This window comes from Lasioglossum baleicum, chromosome 10 (assembly GCF_051020765.1).
Source record: "Lasioglossum baleicum chromosome 10, iyLasBale1, whole genome shotgun sequence".
Lineage (NCBI taxonomy): Eukaryota > Metazoa > Arthropoda > Insecta > Hymenoptera > Halictidae > Lasioglossum > Lasioglossum baleicum.
The window spans coordinates 15,523,227-15,542,179 of record NC_134938.1 but is presented as its reverse complement, the minus strand read 5'-3'; the positions used below and the strand labels follow the sequence as shown (position 1 = coordinate 15,542,179).

The window sequence follows — 18,953 nt, the reverse complement described above, 5'->3', positions numbered from 1 at the left end:
TGATCTATACCCTGTCCTAAGGATTAAGATTTTAAAAATTTTTATACCAGTTTTCTTTCAAGATTCAAGATTTTTAATCTTAAAAAGATTTGTGTTTTTACCTTGTTTTTCTTGTTCAAGGTCAATTTTGCGGGGATTCCTTATGTAATTTTCGACTAAATCGGGGGTGTAGAATCGCGCTATGGTGTCCACGACATATAATTTTGTGACGCCCTGTACATAAGGCAATACATATGTATACTGAAACGAGATCAGCAGGATATCTCGGAAGCCTTTGTCGTTATCAAAAAAGTGTTCCTACAAAAGTTGTTTATTATGACGGTCTACATTACGTACTATTAATTGTTTTCTTGTGGGTGGAGTGGTGGAGGACATTTCAAGGTCACCTTGATTTTTTTAAACGGAATGTCCTATTTTTTATACCACAGATTGATAGAGTATCAAATTCTGAGTATAAAAGTATTCACCTTCATATGTCCTAAACTTAGTAGTTAACGAGATATTATCCAAAGAAGAAAGAAAATTGTTTCGATAATATCTCGTCAACTATTAGGTTTAGGACATATGAAGGTCAACACTTTTATACTCAGAATTTGATACTCTATCGATCTGTGGTATAAAAAATGGGACAGTCCATTTAAAAAAATCAAGGTGACCTTGAAATGTCCTCCACCACTCCACCCATAAGAAGACAATTAATAGTACGTAATGTAGCCCGTTATACCAAACAACTTTTGTAGGAACACTTTTTTGATAACGACAATGGCTTCCGAGATATCCTGCTGATCTGATATTCATACATACAGTAAGGTGCATAACTGATTCAACACACTTTAAATCAGAATAACTTTTTTATGAGTGGACGAAACGACTTCAATTTCTCTGTAAGGCTAGAAGAATTAGTTTAGTAAATGACGTCTTGTAAATAAGTTGAAAAAATGCATTTGGTCGGTATTGTGAAAAACAATACTAAAAATTGATTTTTACTACTTTTTTAGGTGGGCCAATAACGAAAATTTAGAAGATGTATTTGGTCAACTCGTATAAATTGTATACGCTTTGAAAATTTCATTGAAATTGGTTAATTGGTTTACGAGTTATAAACGATCAAAAGTGGTAAAAAGGCCGGAAATCTTCAAAAATTGCAATTTTTACCACTTTCGATCGTTTATATACTCTTAAACCAATTAACCAATTTCAATGAAATTTTCAAAGCGTATATAATTTATACGAGTTGACCAAATACATCTTCTAAATTTTCGTTATTGGCTCAGCTAAAAAAGTAGTAAAAATCAATTTTTACTATTTCTTTTCGCAATTCCGTCCAAATGCATTTTTTCAAAATATTTTTTAGACGTCATTTACTAAAGTAATTCTTCTAGCCTTACAAAGAAATTGAAGTCGTTTGGTCCATTGATAAAACAGTTATTCTGATTTAAAGTGTGTTGTGTCAGTTATGCTCGTTAGTGTGTACAGCATAAAAAAATCGCACGAAAAAACCGGTTTGACTGTAATGGTAAAATGATAAGATGATAGAGTTTTGTCTGGAACATTTTTGAATTGCGCTACGGGAAAGGGTGACGGAATTTAACGGGTACACCGTGTAGATACGTTACTGTTCCGGGCGCGCATGCGCGAGGCCACCTGGCCGATATCATCAGTTGGCGACCCTGCAGCGAACAGCTCGCGAGCTGCTCGCCTGCGACAACGAACAGTGTTCGCTCGCTGAGTAATCCATAGTTGTACATCAAAGGATCTGTTCGCTGAAGATCTCTGTGCACGCGGCTGTGAAACAACGACACAGAGTTTGATCCTACAGACAGGAAGGTGTCCCATAGGAGTCGGGCTCTGTCTAGAAAATCAATCATCAAGTCCGTGTACAGGTTACGGAGAAACATCGACGCCATGGAATGGAGCGAATCGAAAATAGCTACTTTAATCGATCTGTATCGCGAGCAGCAATGCTTGTGGGATAGCAAATGCCTAGCGTTTAAATTGAAGGCCCAGAAAATGGACGCGTGGACGACTATAGCGGACAAATTGGATTGCGATCCTGGTGAGATACAACGGAAAATGAAGGTGATTCTCTCGCAATATCGGCGGGAAAGGCAAAAGATGGAAAAGAGAATGAAATCGGGAGCGTCCGCGGACGAAGCTTCTATGAGCCACTGGATACACTTTAAAGGCATGCAATTTTTGAAGGAGAGGGATAAGTTGAGAAACATGAAGGACTCTTTTATGCTCGAAGTAAGTACGTGTACATAGATTCGGTATATTATTACTAGACTAATTGCTTTATGCGATTATGAATAAAGAATCAATATTTGTTGGTTGGGTGCCTGCTAGGAAAAAACGTTTTATACGAAATATTATTATTTTTCTATGTAGAATAAGAATATGAAATAAAAGATATGTGTTTCCATTTGAAAAAAGAAGTTGCCCTTCATCCGACTCTTAAAGGGCCGTTATGGAAAAATGTGCATAGTGCCATTAACTGTGCCCCTTCATATGAAGAATATTGTGGGATCGGAGGTTTTAAGAAATACCGGTGACTTACGGAAACGGAAAAAACAAAGAATTTTAATGGTACACTTTTACAAAACAAGTACAAAAAAAAACCACGATAACTAAGTCCGCGCTCGGATTTAGGAAGTTCGCCTCCGTCTGAGGATACTTCCGCAACGATCTTCGCGTACTCGAAACGTCTCAATCGTCTTTTCGAAAATCGTCTCGCTCGTATCGTCCTTCGCTCGCACGCGTCTCACAATCGTCTAACTCTTCTCGTCCTTTTGTCATTGCCTCGCTCTCTCTCTCTCTTTCTCTCACGCACACTCTTCGCATTCTTACATACAAACACGGCGGTCTTGTTTTTCGCGACACATCGCGATGTTTACTTATTACCGTTTGCGAAAACGTCCGTTGCCTTTCGAATTCGCGACCGCAGGGACCCTACAACATTTTATATAAAACATTTTTTCATATTCCTGCTGGTTTCCGTAATAATTGTCTTTCCCAAGATAAATGCACCACCCTGTATATTTGAATACGTTGGTAAAATTTATTCATATTTGTCTTCCGACACAGAGCTTCGAAAATTCGATTCTCATCAGCTTCGCTGTTTCTGAAATCGAAGCTTCGAAATCTTCGACCTTCGAAGGAAAGTAACTGCCGTAGTCTGGTTATGCAAGGTGAAGTGCAGCCGCAACTGCATCTGTATTTTCAGGAATTTTCCGAAGACGAGCACGACGATACTGCCAAAGATACAGTGATGTCTACAGACAATGTGGAAGAAGGTGTTGACGGTGAAGAAAAGGGGGACGTCCACTATACGTTATACTATCACGATAGTTCGTCGAATGATGTTGACAAGCCAACCGGAGCAGAAAAGACTGGAACGGGACAGATTCACGTCACAGAAAGTAGTAGGAAGTCATTGATTCCAGCGAAAAACACCAGCAGGAAAAGACCGAGGAAAGAAACTTCGGGTGCAGACGACGGCTGCAGTGCAGCGCAATGTGTCGCTGATCGGTATAGAGCCAACAAACACGAGTGTTCTGTGTTCGGGAAATTTGTAGGATGCAAACTGCGGAAATATGATGACCGAACGAGGGCTATTGCTCAACAAAGAATATGTAATGTTTTATTCGCGATAGACTTGGAAGCAGGGAATAGTCGCTAAATGTGTAGCGCGCATTTACAGTCAGCGGCAATATTAAGTGGACACTCTTCAAAATCGCATAATTTTTTAGATATTGGTCCAAAGGACTTGAATTTTTTTAAGATGTTGGACCGGCTAGTTCGCTAGAGAATAAGTAAACAAAAATTTATTACAATTGCAATTGGCAGAAATAACCCAAAATTTTTAAAAATGATGTTTTGTCAACTTTTTTATCTGGGCCTGTAACGATAATTTACAAAATGCGTTTTATAGATTTCGGTAACTGATATGCATACTGAAAATTTCATCGAAATCGGTCAACATTGCAACGAGCTACATACGTTTAAAGATATAGAGCTTAAGGGTGAAAGTCGCAGATGTTCAGCCTTGCCAGGGCATTTCGCCCTTTACGTGATCATCTTTAAACGTTTGTAGCTCATTGCAATGTTGACCGAAAAGGAAAGTTACGGAAAACTATAAAACGCATTTTTTAACTTATTGTTACAGGCCCAGATACAAAAGTTGACAAAACATCATTTTTAAAAATTTTGTATAGCTCCTACCAATTGCAATCGTAATAACTTTTTGTTTACTTATTCTCTAGCGAACTAGCCGGTCTAACATTAAAAAAAATTCAAGTCCTTTGGACCAATTTCTAGAAAGTTATGCGATTTTTAAGGGTGTCCACTTAATATTGCCGCTGACTGTATGCATTTGTGACAAAAATGAGCAGGTGCAATTTAAAACGGTAAAAACATTGGCAGAATGAGGGAATTAGTTGCAAGGCGGTCCTCTTCTCCGATCTGGATGAAATATAAACTGTTTTCTATACATATAGTAGATGGTCTCTTCTAGTTTCTGAGAAGGAATGTATTTTTTATATTTTCAGTCACAGGATGTCCTAAAAATAAAGTGCAACAGTTCTGAGACACTCTATGTATTATTAGGTTGTTGCATATGAAATGTCCGGCTGCTCTTTACTTTACCGGACTCAAAAGTGCTTTTCGGGTAGATTTGTACCCGTGGCGGCAGCAGATCGAAGTCTCGATCCTGTAGGATCAATGGTTCAGGAGTTATGCTTGCTTAAAGTTGAGCAATCTGCAGTGTATTTGACAGGCCCTTACCTGTCAAAAATGCTCAACTTTAAGCGACCATAGCTCCTCAACTATTGATCCTAGAGGATCAAAACTTCGATCTGCATCCGCGCCGGGTACAAATCTACTGGATTACATACCAAATAAATCATAATTCGTAGGAGAAAGGTACTAATTTTGAGTCCGGTAAAGTTAAGTTTACCCAAATGTCCGATTTTAGAAAGCGACTATCATAAAACGTTTCGATCCAGAAATACTGTCATAGTCTATAGGTTCATTATACGAAACTTTGAGGTTCAAATCTAATCCTTGGTATCCCATGTTCAATTTTAATTCAGATGTATAACTTTACTTTTAAATAAAGTTTACTTCAACGTCAACCAACGGGACTGTCGTGTACCCCTTTTTCATGTCTGGAATAATAACTGTTACGTGATTTTTTATGGTAAAAGAGAACCACAAAGTCAAGTTAACAATCTTCTAAATGAAAAACGCGAATGACCATTTTTTTTATTTTTTTATTTTATTTTTACCCTGATACAATCAAGAAACTTGAAATTTCTAGATACAATCCTTTGGGTACAAAGTTGCGTTTGTTTAATGTCGTTGCTAAAAATTTGGATGGACATTCTCGTTATTGTTATAAATTTATGTAAAATGGTGACTTTTAGTGCTCCGTAAATCCGGTGTTAATTAACTAATAATTAAATCCGGTGGTCCGCAGAACAATTTTGACATTAACAGATATGTTTGCAAAAAAAAGGTCACTCAAATCATTTTCATGTTTCAAACTAAGTTTCAAGAACTACGTAAATAAGTCGAGAACTCCAAAAAATATATTATGAAAAACGCCGAAAAAGGTGATTTCTATTTTTTTCAACATTGTTGCACCACTCGCAAAAATCTGAAAAAAATTGAGCATAGTACTTTTGATAATATCTCATTGCTAAATTAATTCCGAAGTGGTACGAGACCTACTTTTATATGAAATCTGCATTTTTTCGATTTTCTTCGCGTTTTTCATTTTTCACAACCATAGTTTGCAACGGAAAAATCTGGAAATGATACCTAATATGTGGCTTGGTATCCGAAATGTGTCAGACTCTTTCAGAATTTTTAATTGTCAATAAATAGGGAAAATGGGCTAAAAACTGGCATTTCGATTTTTCTTAATAACTACCCTTACAGATGAGATATGGGGCTGAAATTTGTCACAAAGGGATTTTTTTGGGTAGGCTATCGAATGGTTCTAGCTCGATTAAAATCCCGCCGGGGGCGAATTTCACCCGGCTATTTTATTTTTCATAATTAGTGAACTTCGAGCCCGGATATCTCGAGAACTATGCGAGATAGCGAAAAACAGAATTGAATCAATCTGGTGGCACATTTTGTCAGCTTTAATTTTGTATAGCATGGTCTTATCGCTAGGACGTATAGTTTCCAAGATATAAGCGGAAAACTGAAAAAGGGGACCTTCTACGTGCCCCCCTGCACCCCGCTCACCTCCTAGGAGTAGGGACTTTTAGTATGTTTATCTCCTAACTAGTCCAAACACAGACCCAAAGTTAAAAATTGTGTTCCTTCCATTTCCCTCTACAACTCTTCGTTGACTGGACTAAAAATGTTTAGGGTTGAGATTGGGGTCCGCGAAAAAGATGTTGTTCAAGAGGTGGGCCCCGGGCTACATAAGTTTAAGAACCATTGTTCAGTTATTTTTGCGGCACGGCAGCTATTCGCTGCGGCTAATGCGCAGAGGTGAATCCGATTCCAATAGACCGCTCTATCGAGCTGTTCATCTGTCTGCTCTGAGATACGGTGTTCCCCGTCGAGGCGAGTAATTACAAATAACCGGTCTCGTCGCAGCAACAACGGCGAGACTCGATGCATGGTCGGTGTGATAAATCGACTAGTGGTACGACGTCACACGGCGTTCTCTGTTCACGTGCAACGGTTTCTACGTTCATCACCGATTGCGCGTATGATTGTGCCGTTCCTGCGCCACTTGCACGGAACAGTACAACTAGTCGACAGTCATTTTTTAAAAATACTCCCCCGCGCTCGACGCCCCCACGATCGATCGATGCAGCTGCCCAAAAAATTTCCAACGGCTGCCATTAGTTGGCGCTGCTTCGTGATCAGGGCTGAAACTCGTAGCCTCGAATCACTAGGGAATTTATGGCGGGTATAGTAAATACTAAAACAGAACAAGACTCGTAAACGCAAAAGATCTCGCAAACAGATTTACAGGTTGAAAAATGTTTTTAATTCGAGAGAAGGATTTCACGTATTTTTGACGAAATTTAGTAGGTGTAATTTAAAACAGTCGAAACTGCCGAGCGACAGTTATAGTAGAGGTGTTACGTTGTCTGCAGTGTGACGTGGAAAAGGATAGCGATTGAAATAGTGAAAGGATCCAAACATCAAAAGACCTTTTGTGCGTTTTAAATTTCTTATTTTTGATTTTTCGCCATTCGATAATTTCACCATCGTGTTCGTCTCGTTTTTCTAATTAGAATGACGCCAAACACGATATAGTTACGATCGTAATTACTTGCGTAACAAACGATTCAAGTTTCGGGCTTAACATTTACCGTAGAGGTACACGAATTCTTCATTTCGCTTGTTACGCAAGTCATTATGATCGTAATTATATCGCGTTTGATGTCATTTTAATTAGAAAAGCGAGACGAATGGGATGGCAAATTTTTTGATAAAAAAAGAATGCTTTAAGTGGTGAGGATAAAATTTGGACAGTTATGGTAGAGACCTCCGCGACAGTTATGGAGATAATACTGTAGCTGAAGCGACGAATGATATAACTTATTATTATTTACATTTTTAAGTATGGAATTGTATAGAGTAGCCATTAGGACACAAGAACAAGTTCAAAAACTACATTGGACTATTGTTGAACATCCCCTTCTGATCATCATTTGTTTGGACCACTCAAACAAACATTGAGAGGATATCGTTTCAATAGTAATGAAGAGGTGGAGCGCTTCGTGTACAATTGGCTTTGGGCTCTATTTCCTATGATACTGAACTGTAGACTCGAACGGAACATGGATTGAAAAATAAAACGTTGGTATTTCCAAAAAAATTCCATTCAAATATTAAACTAGAGAAAAGTCCGGTTCGACCCGCGTAAAATACTATACAATTTCTGAAACAGGAGTATCTCAAACAAGAGAATCATTTTGCCCGGTTAGATCTTCGTTAATTGAATGATTGGGAAGATATTCGTATCATGTTTCTTCTAATTGATACAATATAAAGTGACGCAATGTGTCTTTTTATTATAGCTCAATAAAACAAGTTGGTACGTTAAAATGATTAAATCGTATTTGATTTTTCAAATTGTGTAAAAATTACGAAGAAATCACACGTGGAAGTATTGCGATTTTGCGGATTTTAGGTGAATCTCTGGCACGTGTCCTACCACCTTCCCCCATATGTAGACTTTTGTTAGAATATCCCGATCACGTTTGTTTGACTATGCCATTAAATCTTCATCCGGGCACACTCTATCGATACCCTACGCTGCGAGATTCGAAAAATATTATCGAACCAACACGCTGCGATGTAGCCTCGATCTTGTCCAACGAGACGAGCCAGTGAAGTAACAGTAGAGCAAGAGTCGCGTGATCCTTCGGCCGATGTAATTTTCGAGAACGATGCAAACACCGTCGGTAAAGAAGATCCAGACGTACGATTTTATCAGGACAGGTGTACCTATCTTCGTCCCGACAGTTCCTATTGCTACGTCTCCGCCTGGCTCGTCCGTATCTCGACCAGATTTTCAGGAGATTTGCATAATCTGCGCACAAAGAGGGCGATACCGGGCCAGAAAAAGGCCAATAGTCGTGGGTATCGGCGTCGCTTTCCGCCGATATCCTTCTCGCTTTCATCTCCGCATGATTCTCTGTATCGATGCCGCATGCTCGATCCGAGGACTTCCTCTAGCAATGAGAGACTACCAGTGGCGCACTACCCTATGGCCAAATTCCACGTTTTTCTCATAAAGTTATTTAGATGGGGTTAGGGGCCACGAAATTCTACTTTGCCCAAGGGCCCAACTAGTTATAACGCGCTACTGGGGATTAGCAGATCGTATTGAACGGGAAATATACAGGGTGTGAGGCTCCTTTCTTTCAGTTTAAGGTCATGTCTTTGGTGCGATTATTATTTCCATACAATTAGCCGAAATAATATTGAAACGGTCTTAATAAGGCGATCAATTTTTGGATGTTGGACCATACGGTTCGGAGTTGAAAACAGCAACTTCAATCGTGAGGTCACACACTACAACTCACTCCCAGCCACATAGGTTTGGCCTAGGCCCGTTAGAAGACCCGTCAGTAAGGCTATCTAGCCTATCTAGCTCCCCTGGCATATAGGCTGGGTTATTTGAAGGCACCGTGATGATAGGATGCTCACCGTGATGGAGTCAGCGAGTATACCCGCCCCCCGGGATCCCGTGGTCACTCCCCCCAGTGATCTTGGCACCCTCTCCAGTTAGTTTTTCTTTTCTTTTTTAAAGACGTGGGAAGAAATCCATTTACGTACACCTAGAAGAGGTAGTGTGGGACTCGGGGGACACAGATGGTCGGTGACCCCAATACACACTAAGAAAAAAACAGTCTAGGTCAAGGACCAGAGGACTAGCACTGAGAGGTCTTTTTGCATTTCTCCTGACTGCCTCTTTTCCTGGACTCACTTCCACTTCTGTTACTTTCTAAACCCTCCCCAGTTAGCCTGGTGATGGTCACCATGGTGGAGTTAGCGGGTATACCCACTCGGGGGAAACTAGTCTTCGGTTTCCCCAATATCCATTAAAAAAACCACACACGTCCAGGACTTTTCTTCCTTCCCTCCCTCAACTTCTGACTCACTGGAGGGTCAGACGGGACCCCGCTTTTCGGACTTCTCCCGTCTGGCTTATTATGCGAGCTAACTCCACTCATGGTCTTGTCCAATCAGCGGGTATACCCAGCCTATCGGGCCCTCTTGACGCCCGGGGAAGCCGCGCATATCCCCGACAATCCCATCAGGAAGGGCGGGCAATCCGTAATGTGTGATTACCCCCAAAAAATAAATAGGTATGTGTTTAGACAAAGAATATGTAATGTTTTATTCGCGATAGACTTGGAAGCAGGGAATAGTCGCTAGATGTGTAGCGCGCATTTATGAATTTGTGACAAAAATTAGTAGGTGCAATTTAAAAACAGTAAAACCATTGGCCGAATGAGGGAATTAGTTGCAAGGCGGTCCTCTTCTCCGATCTGGATGAAATTTAAACTGTTTTCTATACATATAGTTAGACGGTCTCTTCTAGTTTCTGAGAAGGAATGTATTTTTTATATTTTCAGTCACAGGATGTCCTAAAAATAAAGTGCGACAGTTTTGGGACACTATGTATTATTAGGTTGTTGCATATGAAATGTCCGGCTGCTCTTTACTTCACCGGACTCAAAATTTTTGCCTTTCTCCTACCAATTATGATGTATTTCGTATATAATCCAGTATATTTGTACCCGGCGCGGATTCAGATCGAAGTTTCGATCCTCTAGGATCAATAGTTGAGAAGCTATGGTCGCTTAAAGTTGAGCAATCTGCAGTGTTTTTGACAGGCCCTTACCTGTCAAAAATGCTCAACTTTAAGCGACCATAGCTCCTGAACTATTGATCCTAGGGAATCGAAACTTCGATCTGCATCCGCGCCGGGTACAAATATACTGGATTATATACGAAATACATCATAACTCGTAGGAGAAAGGTACTAATTTTGAGTCCTTCAGGTCTTCGGTTTCCCCAATACCCATTAAAAAAAACCACACGTCCAGGACTTTTGATTTGAGGCCCCGCTTTTCGCATTTCTCCCGTCTGGTTTATAGTGCGAGCTGGCTCACAGGGTGAGGCACCTGAAGCAGATCGTCTGAGTAACTCGCTGGCTGTTGCTGTTGGTTTCAGGACGCGTACAATGATATAGGACGCAAAGTCATTCAAGATCGTTTAAGGTCAACTGCGATGGAAATTTCACATAATCGGGAAATTAGTTTGGAAGAAGGAAACTTGCGTGGTTCGAGGATGGCATAATTTCAGGTTAATAGGTTCTTCGTAGGTGGACGCGTAGAGGACAAATCAAGGTCAATCCTGTTTTTAAATGAGAACGATATACTTTTCTATGTGCTATCTGAAAGGGCGTTTTAGGACGCGTACAGTGATATAGGACACAAGGTCGTTTAAGGTCAACTGCGATGGAAAATTTACCAGCATCGTGTATTTAAATGATTAATTATTCCACTAATAAATCGATTTTGTCATTAAATCAACGGATTCTTATGTAAAATGAAAATTCGAGGACACATGAGCCACGTAGACATTTCTTTCATGTCTGAATAATTTAAATCAGCAATCACACTATTTTTCATTTGATGTACTCATTGTTATCGCAAATGCATCAGCTCCGTTTATGAATGAAAACGAATTTGAATTCTCTGTCCAGGTTCGATATTTGATCAGAATAAAATGTCTAACAATGCGAGGTTCCAAAACTTGACTTCCCTCGAACGAAAATAAAATATTCATGGATGTCCATATTGATGGTAGCGAGAGTTCACGGGAGAAGAGTTAGGGACCCGTCTGCGAGAGAGCGTGTCGGGAAAGATTCTATGAAACATGTAGAAACGCCGGTTGAAGTGCGATCGATAAGTAGCCTTTGGCGCGACAAAACATTTTGATGGAGGAGTTACTTCGCAAACAGAACTTCCGAACTGATTCGGTCCCCGATCCGTTCAAAAATAAATTTCCCGAATTCCCGCTCGCAGGAAAGTGCCAAGTGGCAGTGCCAATCGAAGTTTTTACAGCCGCGTGAGTTTTATGACTGTGGTTGTTCTCGATCACCTGCTGTCGTATACGCTAGAGGAGATCGGACATGAAGTGTCGATCCTTCGTTTGCGATCTCGGTAACTCGTGATCGGTCGCGGAAGTATAATAAACTCGAAGGAGCACGTGGGAATTATGAGTATTCTCTGCGGCTGCAGTTTCAGGATATGTGTCGTTTAAGGAAACGAAAATATGTATGTATGGTTCTATTCGCGGCTGTAAAAGTCCTCGCGTTTGTGGCCGGGAGATTCAGAGACCGGATTTGTTTTACTCAATGATTTATATTCAGATAAGAAAGGATCGTCGGCTTCAGAGGGAAATGTTTTTTACGTTCCGTTCCGTGAAAAGAGTCACGGCGACGGAACACGCGAACTTTATGCGAGAAGAGATGTTTGATCGAGGCTGTTCTACGTCTCTGGATTTTCATCTTGATTTCCTAGATCAAATTTCTTTTCATTGCATAGTGTTGAACTTCCCAGAAATGTTCAACTTTTTTTTTATATCATCAGACTTCCGCCTGGGAATGCCGAAGGTCCAAGCAGTATCGTTAGGAATTCACTGGTTCAAAAGTTGTGGGTGTTTAAAGTTGAGCGATCTTAAGCGTTTTTATGTAAAGCGGCTACGGAACTTCAAACACGTATAACTTCTGATCCAGTGGACTGCTCAGATTGAAACTTGGATTTCCGGCATTTCTCGTCAAAGTCTACAAGATTTTATGAAGAAATCGTTGAAAACGTTTCGCCTCCTAAAGATGGCGCTACAAGAATATCGTTATGCAAACATTTTGTACATACGTGAAGGCTTTTTAATTCGAGTGTGGCGAGTACATATATTATACGAAGACATTAATTGAAGAGAATTAAATATTTACCATTCGGGACGTACGTCGGGGATAGCCATCAGTAAAAAGTCAAGCCTAACTCGCGGTCGGACGAAACCCGGGCATTTATAAGCGGCGTGAAATTTTCTGGCCGACTGGATGAACGAATTCCATTCCCCGATCTGGTGTTCGAATTTCATCATCATCCGGCCGGTAACCGAGTTTTCGCGCGCGACTCGCAGTTGAATTAACGGCAACAAAACCGCGGACATATCCGTGACAAAGGTTGTCAGTCGGTCGTTCGCGGACTTGTTTGTTTCGTTTCGCGAATCGACGTTCGCCGCGCGCGGAACTTCCGCTCGCGGAATGGCCGCAAAGACCCGTGGCCCTTACGGTGCGGCAACATCGCATCGCACCGTCGCTGCTCGTCCAGGCAATTTGTCACGTTCGCCGACGCGGCGGCTCGCTACCAGTTCGTTTGATGACCTTTAGATTAATTACCTGTGCCACCGATGCGCACGTGAGCTGGTGTCGCGTTTCTAATGCGCGTGCTTGATCATCGGACGACTCGCAGTTGCGGAGCCGCCAGTCGGGCTTCGATTTGTTAAATTATCAGAGCATTAGAAACTGCTTCGGCCTGAGCAATGACACACGGTACATCGGAGTACAGTCAGCGAAATTAATTCTTTTGAGGAGTGTAGAACAATATATCATATTATACCAAAATATGTCAGAATATACCAGAATATGCCAGAATATACCGTAATATACCAGAATAAGCTCAAGTACCAGAATATACCAGAAAATACCAATATACATATATCAGAAAATAAAAGAACATACCAGAATATAGCAGAATATATTGTCTTGTTCTTGGTACTTCAATCTCTTTGCCCTTTTTATTTTTTTATTTTTATTAGTGAGGGGGTCAATGCCTTACGCATACCTCCAGAGAAATTGTGTAATATTTTTTAGAGGAGCATTAACAAATTGTTGGGAGAAATACAGCGAATGGGTACCCGGTTCACTACACAAGGGTTAAATTAGTAAACGCATTCCCAGTTACAGTATTTGTAAAGCGTCCTCTATTACTTTCGCCACGCGCTGCACATTGTAATTTGCGTCTACCCAACAGTCGTCGGTCACGGCTACGTGAATCACTATAATCATCTGCACATTAGCTTGACGCAGATGACAACGCGAAGCAGATGTGATACCTGTAATATTGTGAACATCGGGACGAGTAGCATCTTGCTCGTTTATCATCTTTAGATTGATACACCCTGAATTCAGCGTGCACCGTTGTCCGAGAGATATTGCTACCTCTGAATGGGGTGACAAATTATGAACAGCATTAATTGTTCCTACGCTCTAATTCGGCGCAATTTGGGGAAGTAAAGCAATCAGACCACCGCGCACCGGGAGTGATAGTCTACTATTTCCGATTTTAAATTGAACATTGAATATCAATATTCCAAGAGAATAATCATTATCATTTGTTATGCGAGACTGGTATTAAAGATTGTTGCGAATATCCCTTCTTGTTTCGCTTTAGGAAATCATAGTTAGATGAGGTTTCCAATAAACCTTAATTTTGTCATTATCTAGAAATTTTGAACTAGCTGTTTCTCACATACAATTAATTAAATTAAAAACTGATTCCAATAAAAGTTGAACGTTAATAACGATTTATCATCAAGGTATATTCGTAAGGGTGGATGTATAGTGGAGCTGCGAGCATCGATGATAGCGGCGCGGTGAAAAGAAACCAACATTCGTGACAACATTTCGACACATACTAATGAAAAAGTACATATGTATTTCCTTTGTTTTTCTTTTTTTTTCACCGCACAGCTCATCTCGTTGCTCCACTATAAATCCATACTAAGAGTGGATTTCAAAACATACTATGACCTTTCAAATTTACCGCATTATATCGATAGATATAACCTAGATCGTTTTCAATACGTTCTTACATCAGTGTCTTGACAACAAGCATGTCCGACGCACGTAACACACGTGCCACACACACAATTATAATATTATAAATTTATTTTCCCCGAAGCAAGTGAGTGAGTTTTTATGAACAATATTCCTTATATTTAATCATTTAATAGTTTTTGAAATTGTTATAACATATTTACTTTACAGACGCGATTCGAATAAATCTTGAAAAGGATCCAAACCAGGATCGAAACGTTGATTTTGTTTGATAATTAGCAAAATTGCTTCAAAATTAGCTTATTATTCATAAACGATCGAACCGTTGCACAGTGGTCCAAACTGCCGATTCAGGAGTGCAAAAGTCAAAAAACCAAACATGAAGTAGGCATTTAATACTGTTTCTTACATCAACACATATGTCTGTAGAGGCTAAAATCGACAATATTACTTCTCAAATCAATTATTGTTAAGTGTGGCATAGGTTGAAAGTAGCAGTATGACAAGTACATCGATATAAAGGACATCCTTTTCACCTATTATTTATTGTCTAGAACGTTAGTATTGATTTCTAATTATAATAGCCGTGTTCAGAAGCATTGGAAAGATATGAAAAAAAATATAAAACAATTTTTCGGAAATGTTTAAATAATGTTCCTCAAGGAAGTATTAAGAAATTTATTTTTTAAGTATGTTGTAGGAAATACTAATGATATTCGCCCGTATTCGCGCTAATTTTTGCATGAATATTAGGAATGGAATATGTAGTTTATGGTTTCATATCAAATTTATTAGCAGAAAATTGCAGATTAGCAAATTATCTTATTTTTTCTGGTACAGTTCGATGACGAGTACGCGTGGAACGAAGAGGTTTTAAGAAATTCATTTCTCAAGTTGGTAGGAAATACTAACGATACTCGCCCGTATTCGCGTTAATTTTTGCATGAATATTAGGAATGAAATATGTAGTTTATGGTTTCATCAAATTTATTTTAGACTTTTGCACTCCTAAATCGGCCGTTTGGACCACTGTGCGTTGCGCCAAAAGCATTTAACATTTATTAACAGCAAATACGATCGATAGAAGAAACATATTTATCATATAGTTAGCACTGGAATTGGAGTTGAGCGTTCAAGTTTCGATGTCCCCCTGTAAGAATCAACGAAGGACTTGACTTTGCCACTGAAACTTCGCTATTCCTAATAGATCAGAATTGTGTACACTGTCTTCGCGCAGAAGTTCCAACCTGAGATACGTGCAGATATATATGTATTAATCATGCCAACAGCAATAGCTGCTATCATAGTGAACTAGTCCGTGCCGGAATTGGAGTTTCACGAGAAACTTGCCCCGCGTAGTCTACCGATTATTGCCCGAAGGCTTTACGTAATAGCAATAATAACAGTAACTATGCTGACGTCCGTAACAATAAGAGATGATAGGGGGTGTTTGTCACCGAAGATAAACGTACGGAAAATCTGATAGTTGCTTCACGTTTTCTGTTTGTTACACCGACACGGTAGCCGGGTTCGCGCGAGCCAAATTATTTGTTGGAGGCTGTCCAAAATCGGAGAATCTAGAGGGATCTAAAATTGCGCAACTGAAAGGAACATGTTCGCCGACGGTACAGTATAACGCACGGATTACATTGTTTATTTTCCACTGACCAGTTATGATTCGTTTACGAGTAATCAGCGAATGAATATCCAACGGTTGCTGGTCCATTAACAATTAAAAATTTTGTGGTACAAATCTTTTATGAGAAACTACGTTCGCCAGAAATATAGGACACTACAATTTCAGCAGCGGCGCGTTACCCATTGGGCAAATGCCCGGGGCCACAAGCAAAAGGAGGCCCCATAGAGTTATTCAGTTGGGGTTAGGGGCCCCGAAATTCTACTTTGCCCAAGGCTCCAAGTACACTCCTCAAAAGAATTAAGGGATCACTTGTGCGAACCCGAAAAATTGCTCCCACTTTACGTGATCATAACTCTGTCAAAAATTGCCGTATCGATATCGTTAAAAAATGGTTTGAAAGCCTGAAAGCTCTAGTTTCAGATGCTCTGTTTCAAATTGTTGCTACATATGTTGATTTTTTAGAAAGTTATAGCGAGATGAAGACAACGCTGACGGTTAACAAAAATTTTGTGCACTTTGGAACATCGCAGGGGAAGCAACAAATTTTTTTGATAAATCGCGTTAATATCATTTGGAAGGGCTATCTTTCCTGTGTAAATTGTGTGGTTGTTGAATATTGTGCGATTTCTTTTATTCGAGTTATTCAACATTGAAGTAAATGTTGGCTTTTTCACTTTAGTTAGTTTAGTTTTTAATCAAAATATAAGCTAAAGATTCATGCAAGAATCCAACAGGTACACAGATGTCGGAACTTTGGGAAACACTGTCCTAGAGCTAGCTCCTCGTATGTCCCTTCCCCCAGGGAGGGCGGGGAATCCGTAACGAGTGATTAAAAGTGTTTTTCAGCCATGAAGTCGCAACTTCTCCGAGCCAAATTTGCTGTCAGGTCGACCTGCCGAACGTACCCCGAGACTGTGCTTGTTTCAGTTGGGATCAAAGCAACTAGTTGGTACCTACGAGCCGAAATGAACGACACTGGTGCGTCGAGCAGGGACAGAGGACGGGAGATAGAGAGAAACGTTGGGAAAACCATTTGGAAACCGACTTAAAAAGGTTTCACGGTCGTTTAGCGGGCCGGTTAAGCAAACAGAGTCGCGGTATCGCGTTCTATTCCGACGGAGTGGAAAATCGTTTCGCGTCGGCAGAGTTGGACGGTCGGCTGGTCGTCGCGCAGGAAATTTGATCGAGCGATTTCCATGGGCGTATTAACGGGGCGGTGTACTAAGAGGTGGATTAAGTCGCGTACATAACGGCGGAGATGACGGACACGTGAAAAACTGCGGAACTTTCCGGAACTCTAACAGCGGCTTGTTAACGAGACACGCCGCCGCGGTCTTCGTCCCGAAAGTGGCCCGCAAACTGGCCAGCCAGAAAAGTTGCGGCCGTTTTTCTTTCTACCCGAGTCCTTCCTCTTTTTTTTTCGCCGTCTGCCTCGCAACCGCCGGCGAACCGACTGCCAGACGGAAACAAACGCGGGAGAGGGAAAGGCAAACACTTTGGGCGTTCATTCTTGTTAGCGGTACTCTCTTTTACGTGCACGCCGCTCGCCGCGAACTTCTAATTTGGTTGAGTTTATATGGGCATGGCGAAAGCGGTGCTCCGTGCCGGCGGAATCAAGAAAATTGAATAATTTTGAATACGTTCTGAATTGGATAACAAACGGCGCATTTCGGGGAGAATGTACTCTGGTTGATAATACTGTCAGAGGCAAAACGATAGGAGACTCTATGTCAAGGCAAGGACCCTAGAAATGACATTGTGGTAGGGTTTCAGTCATTTCCTTCTTAGCATCGAGCCATGGCACTTTCTTTAGTAGATCGGTCTGCAGCTGAAATATGGCACATAGTGATAAGCACAATTAGATGGTTTTTGAACTTACCCATTCAATTTAGCCTACCTGCTCTAAGAGACCCTATCGGAAAGTCCCAGTGCCGAAGGTTCAGGAAGTAATGCGGCATCTGTAAAACATAAGTGATCTAGGCTGCTCTTTACTTTACCGGACTCAAAATTTGTGCTACGAATTCTGATGTATTTGGTATGTAATCCAGTAGATTTGTACCCGGCGAACCTGCAGATCGAAGATCGATCCTGTAGGATCAATAGTTGAGTAGTTATGGTCGCTTAAAGTTGAGCATTTTTGACAGGTGAGGGCCTGTCAAAAACACTGCAGATTGCTCAACTTTAAGCAATCATAACTCCTGAACTATTGATCCTACAAGATCGAGACTTCGATCTGCATCCCCGCCGGGTACAAATCTACTGAATTACATACCAAATACATCATAATTCGTAGGAGAAAGTTACCAATTTTGAGTCCGGTCGGCAGACCTAGGTGACGGGTTACTCTCGAGAAGCCTCAAGCTGGATAGTCTGCTGATGGGACAGAAGGAAAATTATATTAATTAAAATGAAATAGTTCACGAGGGAATAGTATCTTTGTTATCGTTGATCGCTAAATTATTCAGTGGATTACGATGTGTTATCTGACGCCTCATGTGATCTCTGAAAATGTTTGCAGTAGAAATAACGCAATTTGTCTAGAATAATTGATGGCTCACTCTACTTACTGATATTGTGTTTGATTAATATACTCTCTGATCTAGTTCGCTCCAGAACTGTCCGTCAAAATATCGACCCCTCAATATCCCATCCATCTATGCTGGATAATTCCGATTACTCTTTTTTCAGCAATAAATGCAATCTCGTTTCTCCATTATTTTTTCTAATAACGCTTGCGAATATCCACCGATGAACCCGGGACAATAAAAGTCTGAGAAATTATCTAAAAATTTCTATCGTCTCCGTGATTGTCCGTTCCAATTACGGGACTGCTTTCTGCAGAGGGCTTTTACTGCTTCCATTTTCCGGGAACGAGTATGCCAGCTTTAATGAGAAAAACATATAAAAATCATTCTT

General features: G+C 40.5%; 2 protein-coding genes across 7 annotated transcripts in view; both read left to right on the top strand.

The window, feature by feature from the left end:
- The window catches only part of LOC143213078 (uncharacterized), an 832,749-nt gene that overhangs the window by 389,813 nt on the left and 423,983 nt on the right, over nt 1-18,953 (top strand). The window lies entirely within an intron of this gene.
- LOC143213083 (uncharacterized) lies at nt 1,274-14,691 on the top strand. Its single transcript, XM_076432595.1, has 2 exons — nt 1,274-2,247; nt 3,224-14,691. The coding sequence occupies exons 1-2, from the start codon at nt 1,906-1,908 to the stop codon at nt 3,677-3,679; spliced, it is 798 nt and encodes a 265-aa protein (XP_076288710.1). The 5' UTR covers nt 1,274-1,905; the 3' UTR covers nt 3,680-14,691.